The sequence below is a fragment of the Halyomorpha halys genome, unplaced genomic scaffold, assembly GCF_000696795.3.
Source record: "Halyomorpha halys isolate HHAL.00 unplaced genomic scaffold, Hhal_1.1 Scaffold2001.1, whole genome shotgun sequence".
In the NCBI taxonomy this organism is placed as follows: Eukaryota; Metazoa; Arthropoda; class Insecta; order Hemiptera; family Pentatomidae; genus Halyomorpha; species Halyomorpha halys.
Genome location: NW_027105856.1, coordinates 114,043 through 123,728, shown reverse-complemented (window position 1 = coordinate 123,728; position 9,686 = coordinate 114,043). Strand labels below are relative to the sequence as shown.

At 28.6% G+C, this 9,686-nt stretch overlaps 1 protein-coding gene and 1 long non-coding RNA gene across 2 annotated transcripts in view; one reads left to right on the top strand and one right to left on the bottom strand.

The window, feature by feature from the left end:
- LOC106690970 (uncharacterized) overlaps positions 1–1,868 on the top strand; it is a 16,437-nt gene extending 14,569 nt beyond the window's left edge. The window contains exon 3 of the long non-coding RNA XR_001344701.3: positions 1,448–1,868. This is a non-coding gene — a long non-coding RNA (uncharacterized lncRNA). The remainder of the gene's footprint in view (positions 1–1,447) is intronic.
- LOC136795048 (uncharacterized) lies at positions 1,426–8,255 on the bottom strand. The gene is made up of 3 exons (XM_067053553.1): positions 7,701–8,255; positions 5,067–5,265; positions 1,426–1,603 (listed from the first exon to the last, which is right to left on the bottom strand). Exons 1-3 carry the CDS (start codon positions 8,215–8,217, stop codon positions 1,477–1,479), a joined length of 843 nt encoding a protein of 280 aa, XP_066909654.1. The 5' UTR covers positions 8,218–8,255; the 3' UTR covers positions 1,426–1,476.
- Between the last annotated feature and the right edge of the window lie 1,431 nt (positions 8,256–9,686).

Genomic DNA, 9,686 nt, shown 5'->3' with positions numbered 1-9,686 from the left:
AATATATAATATATATTAATACAAGTATTAATATATCTTTAAGCTTACTATGTAGTAAAGGTTTTGTTTTATTATTAGGTGTTAAGTAAAGGTAAATTCAAAGTAATGATTATTTGATTTAAAGAATTTAAAATACAAAATTTGATTAATTTACGTATGTTTTACGAATACTCATTACATTTCATAAGTATCAATGATCTTCAAGACATAATCTTCTCCTCAATGAATTAGAAAAAATCTTGTGCAGCGCACGCATCATGCAACTTTCACTCATCACTGTACTTTAAAATTTACTTTTGCTTGTTTCAGTACATATTTCTATATTATTTATGGGGTAATACTTCTCCGTACTAGTCATTCTAATGAAGTTTAGTTGAATTGAAATTGAATGACGTTAATATTACTTCTCATATTTCGATAAATGTGTTTTTAACCTGTAACAAATATTTTTCCTCTCATCTTCCCAAGTTATTTATCAAATATTTTCCTAGTTTTTATTTATCCAATTTTTAATTACATGTATAATATGTAATGTATATAATGATTGTTATACTTTCTTTACTGTATATTCCATATAGACTTATGAATGTTAAATGTTCTGAATGATATGAAAATCAAGTATGTATAAAATTACTAGTTCAGAAATAAAGCCCTTTATGACAAATGTTAATTAAATTAATGTTATTCAGAAAAGGGGAAGCTCAAATGCTGCCAACTACTTCTTCAAAAGCAAAGTTTAGTAGACAATTAATAATTTTGTATGGAATATGAAAAATCGATTTCTAAGTAATTGATTATTAATTAAGTACAAAGTGCTTTAACATCAAACAATACTAAATTTATTACCTTTATACAGATTAACCATGCATAACTAATTAAATGAAAACAATCAGGGCTAAAACAAACATTGTGTTTTATAATAAATTAACATGGAAATAGCTACTCCATCATAATTGGCAATTTAAAATAATCTAAATGCTTTTATGCTATTTTCGTTACGATGTATTATTTATTGTGTTGTAAATTCACTTAGTACAATCAATTTTGATTCATGCAATTATTTAATAATTTAATTTTACCAGGAAGAGATTTATATTTCAATTAGCAATAAAAATTAATTGGATAGAATTTTATTATTCATTATTTTTTTTAATGTTTCAGTTAATTAGGGGGAAAAATTAATTCATGCTGTTCCGTTCTCCTTATTCTCAAAAAAAAAAATTTTTCAGTACTCAAGATCTTCAAAACTTTTTATCCTAGCAAAATAATACAAGCACCTAGAGCTAATATATGAATCCCTTTCTATATCTCTACCTTATATTGTTTTATTTGCTTGTCATATTTGTACTCTAACATATGTTTTACCTGCTCTATATCTTATTACTTTAAGCCTGATGAAGACATCCAGTAACACTATTTAAAACAAAATTTTATTTATCTTTTTCAGATTTGTTCTACTTCAAACGTTTTATGCTATTAACTAATAATTAATGTTATATTCACCTTCACCAGATAAAAAATTATTATAACAGCATGAACAATTGCGTAAAGGCTCTGGAACATGATCAGAATCCCATAAGAACTATTGACCAAGTCAGCTCCACTAGATAAAAAAGGAATAAATTGCAATTAAAATTTTACTGTTAGGATACACCATTTGCATACATTGTTTGTTGTCATAATTGATTGGTTGAAACTTTTAATCTTAAATGGTATAAAAAGTGATTGTTCATATGAAAATAATAACTATGTTATATTTATTGATGTTTATATTTAATTAAATAGAATTATTAAATAACAACTGAACTAAATTACAGGAATATTTAATTTATTTATTTTTTTCTTTTATTGAAATTTAAAATTTAAATAATTAAATAAAAAAACTTTATTTGCATACTTCGTTTGGGAAAAAAATATTTTACCGTGGTTGTCTTAATTAAAATTGAAAAAAAAATTCAATTTTTGTTTGTTGTATTAGAAACGCATTCAGTCTCTCTTCTCAAAATGTAGCCTTCCAAAAAAGAAAAACAACAGTATTTGGTTTGTTTTTTTAATTGCAATTTCCTGACTTACTATAGTTAATGTCATTTTGCAAATTTGTCAAATTGTTTGCATCTCATTATAATTGATTATCGTCATACTTAAAAAATTAGATCATATAATATTATATGAATGACGTTTCAAACCTCCAGTTATCCATTTTTAAATCCAATCCCTAAAATCAATCATTAAATACTGTCAACAAAAAAATATATATTCGTTGCTTTGCTGGATTAAAGCTTTCTATAATATATTTAATGGGCGGTGTATAGATGTCTATTGGCGGTGCCGGTTCGAATCCGGCCTGGGACTTTGACTTTTTTCATTGAGTGGCGGTCCCACAAAATGAAGAACTTTGACCCCCAACCATGGTTAGGCAGTATAGGACTCCAATGGGGAGTCTTGGCCGGAAAAAAAAAATATATTTAATAATAAATACTATATAGATCAAATATTTGATTGAAATTTTATTAGTATATTTTGCGTTCAGGTTTAGTTTTATGGTAAAATAGCTAAGTAATGAGCTAAGAACATTAAATTTTTTTTTTATTGGACCTTAAACATTAACCCTTATTTAAGAACAGTGTGTTGCAATAGGTTCGAGTACGACCTTCATGGCTTCGAGAGTGTAAACACCTATGAATACAGCCTTAGATGATTGTAAAAATATATCCAGGAATGAAAAAAGATATTGAATAAATGAATCTTTGATGAGACAGGCTGACATAAAGGTCGCTAATCAGCTGGATATATTGGGGCTGTCAATCCCCGGGACATGGGGCTTATCCCTCCCCTGTCATAGTATTATCGATTCTTATTTCGTTTTATTTTTAATTTGTTTTATTCTTATTAGCTGGCAAAGTTGATATTACTCGTAGGGTTGGCGGAGCCTATTTAGGGATTTAAAACAGATTTTTCAGTACCTTTGAATTATAATATTTTTTTTACTTAACGTTTTGACTTTTTTTTTTATTTTAAAATTATAAAAATATATATATGTATAAAATAATTATTATACGCTACTTTATTATGGTTGTTAATTGTTTAAATAGGATTCATTTTTAATTATTAAATATCGTTCAAGTTAGTTGAGGAAAAAATCCGTCGAGTTTAAAAAGCTGAATGATAGATGTAAATAAAAGAACGGACAATCCGCATAAAGCTTTTCAGGAGATTAAAAATAAAATGTAAAAGCCTCTTTAAAAAATGCTACAAAACAACAGCATATATAAACATATGTAATTTAATTTTAAATGAAGTGGGTTGAGAGCAGTCCTTAAAACTCCTAAGGACTTGTCTTAATAATTTTAAATCGTATTTAATAAATAAAAAAATAATATTTTTACGATTACCATCAACAGTTACAAAGACAATAAAGACGAAAAATTAAATCAGTTTTCATCCAAAATAAATTTAGTTCCAGCGGCGGAATTAAAAAAATTCCTTCTAAAACTATAATTGACTCTTTTTCCTGGAACCCAGGTAATGAAATGTGATTCGTAACAAAAAATATACATAAAACGGAAAATTAGAGAACGGAGCTTTGACGAAAAAAAAATTGAAATTTTTTTTTATTCGCAGGTGATTTTTTATGCAAAATGTATCGTGAAAAATTTAACGGTTAATATTTAAAGATACATTCTCCATTTTATAGTAATTTTGCAAACAATTGCGTTAATGATTCAGAGTATAATTATTATTTCATATTTTAAGCGTAATTGTATTATTATTAAGCATAATTATAGATATTTATGATAGTACGTTATTTATGTTTAATAAAAAAAAATTGTACAACTTCTTCAATATCAACTTAAACTATAAAAAAAAACAACTAGCTAAACCATGATAAGCTAATCAACTATTAACTGTGCACTGTAACCAACATGACTCTGAATCATGGAAATTTTAATCCAGAGACATAATTCCAACTTCACCCATTCTTTTTAGCAATGCGATTGTTGGATGTTCTGTTTATTAGAATTTTACGAAATATTAATAATTATAATTTAAACCTTTTTTTTTAATAAATTTCTCTTTTCATTATTTTCCATCCATCAACTTTAAGGGAACTTTTGAGCCTAAACATCTTATTATAAATTAAAATAAAAGCCAACTAAATTTAGTTTAAATTTGTCACAGATATTTGATCCTCACAGATCAAAAAATAAGGGCAATTAAGACAATTTTAACCTTTTATGGGAAAATGAGTGAAAATAAAATAAAATAAAAATTATAATGTCTGGAGACCTGCATATTGGAAAGTAACCGGCGGACAGAGCTTATTCTGGTTTCAAATTGTAGTAAATTTAATCTGTTTTAAAATTTAAACTACGAACTATTCCATCATCGCTTAGTTTGAGAATTGTTAAGAAAAAAAAGTGACAATTTTCCTAGTTTGTCTTAAAATCCGAAATATCGATCTATAGTTTCTATAAAATCAAACTAAGTAATAAATGAAGATTTGTTTATCATTCGATTACATAGAATCAAAATTTAATTTTCACAGTATAAGCACAAATAAAAAATGTTCACTGTGTAATCAGCTATTTGTTTTATTTTTGAAGTATGTATAGGTTTCCTAATATTATATAAGCGTATTACATTTTATAATAACTTTTATTTTAATTTACTATTTTTCTAAAACTGATTTTTCAGTAATTAAATTGTAATTATTTTCACATAACGTTTTGGCTTCTTTTATCTCGATTCGAAAAGTACATAAAAAATCAAAAATTGAAAAAAAATATATTTTTACTATTACAACTTAAAACAATTAAGCCGATAAGGGCAGAAAAGCGTCATTTTGTATTTCTTTCAAAAAGTGTGTAGTTCTAAACTTTCAACAAGTATTTTATTGGGTCTAAGCATGAAGCCAAATCTCCGTCGCCTTTGTTTTAGAAAAGATCCAAAATATGAAGATTTCTGAAAGTGCTACACCATGAATACGTAATCTAGATATTCATATAGCTTTTGTCAGCTAGTAAGAGCCTAAGGGGGTGTTTACACAAATTAAATTTAGTAATTACTGCAACAAATCCACATGGAGCTTGATGGCCGATTTGATAACCCGTTCGTCCATAACAGTATCCTTGCCTATGCTCGACAGTATCTTCCGGAGCCGTGCGAGGTGCCCTGCCATTAGGGTTACTGACATGACCAGAAGGGTATCTAAGCTAGACTGAGCGAACCAGCAGAAGTTGGCGGAGAGGATGTCCGTGCTGTAAGCTGAAATATGAACAGAAACGAAGATTCTATTACATTCTTACTGAAAGTACTTAATTAAGAAGCAGGGAAAAAATATAATTAAAAATTATTATTTATTAATCATTACATCAACAATAAAAATATGACACCATATATGGGCAAGTCTTCTAACCTGAAATCCAAGAGAACAAAGTCAAGAGAGTGAGACAACAGTAGGGCTAAGTTCAGGAGAAAATACTTTTCTTTGTATTAAAAATAATTTTTTTTTTAGTGAGTAAATAATTACCACCACCAAGCAGAAGTAGTAGTTAGAGGATGAAGAACAAAGAAGAAAGCAATTAATATCTCCAATACTCAATTCAATTATCATATCGATGCCTTACTTCACAGTACACATTTTCCCTTAGTGAGGTTTGTTCATAAGAATACAATTTTAATTTAGAAGATGAACTTATTTATTAGAACGTATATAGGGATGGCTTAAATTAATTGAATAGTTGTAAATTTCCTTTAAGAGGGAACCTTTAATTGTATTTTTCATAAAGTTGGTGCAAATGTACTTAGCCCAACTGTGAAGTAAGCCGTCGACATAAGTTCATCTATCAAATTAAAATTGTATTCTTATCAACAAATTTCACTCAGGAAAAATGTAATTAACCAGTGATAAGAAATATTGTTGCTTGTTTAGCAACGCCCATAATATTCACTTATTTTTACTTGCAGGTAATTGCATTGCTATGGAATATATAAGGGAAAGTATTGCGATCGTTGAAAATTTCGAATTTGGGTTTTCATCAGAAATATGTTTTGAGGTCTCCTCAGTCCCAAAAACATAGTTTCGCAAAATTGTCTGTGTGTGCCTGTGAACAGTGTAGCTTAAAACTCGTGCGAAACTGGAATTACACATTTAAGGCCAGTACATGGTACGTGAAGGCAACTTTCTCGATAAAATCGTCCGGCCACAAGTACTTTAGAAAATAGATTTTTTCCGACTTTCTCGAAAACGATTTTGATTAAACTCGGTACGTTAACGTAAAATTGAATGAATTTTAATTTCATATAGTCTTCTTCTCATTGAATAGTCTGACAGGGCTAAAATGAGTTTTTTCAAAAAAGTACCTTTAATTTTCATGTTTTTTAAAAAAAACAGTTCTTATTATTACAATAATCGAACAACGAATAAATATAAAATATTAAATAATTTCATGAATAAATAAAGGAACAATAATACTTCAGAGTCGACCAGGAAAAGCCAAGACCGCACAATCTTTCCCAATTGAATAGCTTCCTTAACTTTACTTAAACCATCGTATTTTTGGCTGGAATGAAACTTATATTCGTTATTCATACCTCGAGAACCCTACAATACGAATTTTGTTTTCAAAAATCACAAAAAGAGCGGTGACCAACAAAAGTCCACCTATCTACACAAAATTTGGGGCGTTTGCAGGGTGGTAAGGGAAAGTTGTGTTGTAAATTTTTTTTTACTATATTATCAAGAATTAGATGCTTTATTTTCAGTTAAAATACTTAATTTAGTTTATCACCTTAACCATTTATCATACCTGTAAAAGCACTATATACATTATTTCTGATAATTACTTCAATTACATCATAGAGCAGAAAATACAATATACCAATTAAAATTTTTAAAATGTAAAACCAACCTTTAAAGGTGCCCTAAAAAGAATATTTCTTTAAATTTCATTCAAGAATATTAATTTTTTATTTTTCTAATAGATAATCATAATCATCACCCAACTAATTAAATTCTCTACTTTTATTTCTTTAACTTTTTCAGAGAGTTTTCTATGGACGTTCTTGGATGTTTAATTAAGTGTTACTGAAAATTGAGCATGGAATTTCTTCGAACGTATTAATGGTTTATTTATAAAGTTCATTACTTGTATAAGTATGAAAAATGGTTTGTTATATTTTTGAGATTAATATTCCCTTGAAGCATAGGTGGGAACCATCTGTCAAGAAAACGTTTAACACCTGACTTGTTTCTGTCCATACTAAGGTGCAATTTCATTGGACGTTTCTGAAGGAAGTGGAAAGAGTAACTTACAAATGTGGATTTTTAAACCTAAGTGAAAAACGTAGAAATAATCATTATTCTTAAGAGGCTGTATGTTACTAAGTAGGAAAATAAGGCGTACATGCGCACTAGCGGTTTTAAAATTCAGGTTATACCGAGAGTAGGGGTAAAGGAAACTAAGCACTACATAAATAAAGTATATTAAATTAAAAAGCCTTGAAACTTATTATCAAATGTTATTTTAAAATTGTAAATATGTTTCTTGGGTATGAATTCATAGATAAGTAACCAATTCTGAAGACTCCTGATAACTATTGTAATACTTTTCTCTAGTCAAAGATTAACAAGGAGGTTATCTAATTTAAACTTAGATGTTAGAAAAAATCTCCATAATTTGATGAAACTTTGTGCTTACCAATCCACCACCCAACAGTAGTTTTCGTATCAAAGGGCCATGCCGATTCAAATGGTAGCTCTCCTTTCATGATCCCGAGGCAATATTTCGGTATGGCCGTGAATATCAATATGTACATATATAACATGCACACTCCTTCCATGTGTTTTACCTTCTTATAGCTCTCGAGGCGCGGCAATGACTCTAGAAAATCGACGAGCTCTTTGATGTAGTTCTTTGACCAGTGAAGCAAGATAAGCTTCAATCCGGAGGATGCGAATACCAATGCCACTATCAGTGTGAGAATCATTTCCGTGAAGTCGTGGAGGGTATGAATGCTATACCTGAACACCTGCAAGAAGTTGAGGATAGCAACGATATTGATGAAGAACATCGGGAGGATGGGATATATGGCGTTCATCTTATTCGGCGGGTCCCAGAGGAACACTCCAGACAGCTTGAAGAGTGCCTTTTGCAGCGTAAGGCCTGCTGCTTCTTCGTCTTGAGCCACCTTCTCGAAGAACCAGTAGAGAGACATAGTTCTTGTAAGGACTGAGACTGGAAGGGATCTGTGGTTATTGTCTCACCTTGTCGCAGGGAATCTATAATTATTGATAATTCGATTTGTGGGTGGTTTATTTATGTATCATTCTGATTGATTCTAAGCTTTGTTCGTAGATGGCGTGAAATCCCAAGATGTGAGTAGCTTCTTTCTCACGAATGTCTAAAGATGTCATGCAACGTGAAAAACAATCTATTTTTTATGAGAAAAGAGACAGAACTTAGTTAATGCGATTTTCCTCTGCGACATAGTGTAAAGCTTGGCCCAATAAACAGTCATGATTGGCGTTCTATCGAGGTAACGGAATCGAATAAACAAAATTAAATATTCAAGAAAACAATATATTAAAAGGTTTAGCTTTTAAGATAAGCATTTATTGCTAATATTATTCACTAATGTTAAGATAGTTCGCCAATTTAACCTTTTTATAATTTATTTTCTTTAGTTCATTATTTTAAAACGCTTTACCCCTATTATCAAGTTCATCGTTATTGTTCATTCATTCATCTTATGAAAATTAGAAATTTATGATTAAATTTATTTATTTATTTTCATAACAATTCGAGGATAAATAGAAAAAAAAACCTTTTAATAAGAAACTACTTTAATTGACATTGGTAGAACAAGTTCTAATACGGACTCAAAGATTGAAAAATATTAAGCTTTAAATATTAATGCGAGCTATAACTGAAGTTGGTGCATTAAATAACAATTACCAAGCAGCCAAGCAAGTTCCTAACTGATAAAGCTTCCAAACAAGCTTAAGGTATCCAAGAAATATAAAATTACTTTGTAGCTTAGTTTCGAAACTTTTTAATGGAGGTACCTACCTCATTTCCAAAAATAAAATTTAAAGGATCCTTAGGCTTTTATTAACAAACAGACGACCAAATTTAATGAAAGGAAATTGTGCAGTAAATGAAAGGTCTTTCGTGTTTTAACACTAAGCAAATACAAAAATAGTGAAATAAACATCACAAAAATATATTTAATTTACATATTTATAATTAAAAATTAAACTATTTGTATGCTAAAAAAACAAAACAGAAGATTCCATATACTATGCAATAAAAACCTTATTAATTACATATGCAGTAAAAAATATAAAATATACAGCTAAAAATCATAATATATTAATATACCTACAAAAGACATGGAATGGAAAAAAGAAATATCCGAAGCGATTAACAACTAAACGATTTATTTTTACTAACCAAATTATGTAGTAAATGAATAAAACGCGTGATAAATCTAAGAATTAAAAACATAATAGACAAGTTTTCTATACTGAAATATCTAAATAATTAATTAAATTGATAGATTTATTTATTGATAGATATTACAATCTGCCACACAGTTGTGGGCAATAGGTAATATTGATAAATGATCTCATACATACTAAAATAAAAAAATAATAATAAAAAAAAAAATAAAAAAAAAATAAA

Coding starts and splice junctions, on each gene's coding strand:
- LOC136795048 (XM_067053553.1), bottom strand. CDS start 8,217: ATGTCTCTCTACTGGTTCTTCGAGAAGGTGGCTCAAGACGAAGAAGCA. Junction 5,266..7,700: donor TACTGTTGGGTGGTGGATTG/GTAAGCACAAAG, acceptor TTCATATTTCAG/CTTACAGCACGGACATCCTC. Junction 1,604..5,066: donor CTCCATGTGGATTTGTTGCA/GTAATTACTAAA, acceptor TTTTTTATCTAG/TGGAGCTGACTTGGTCAATA.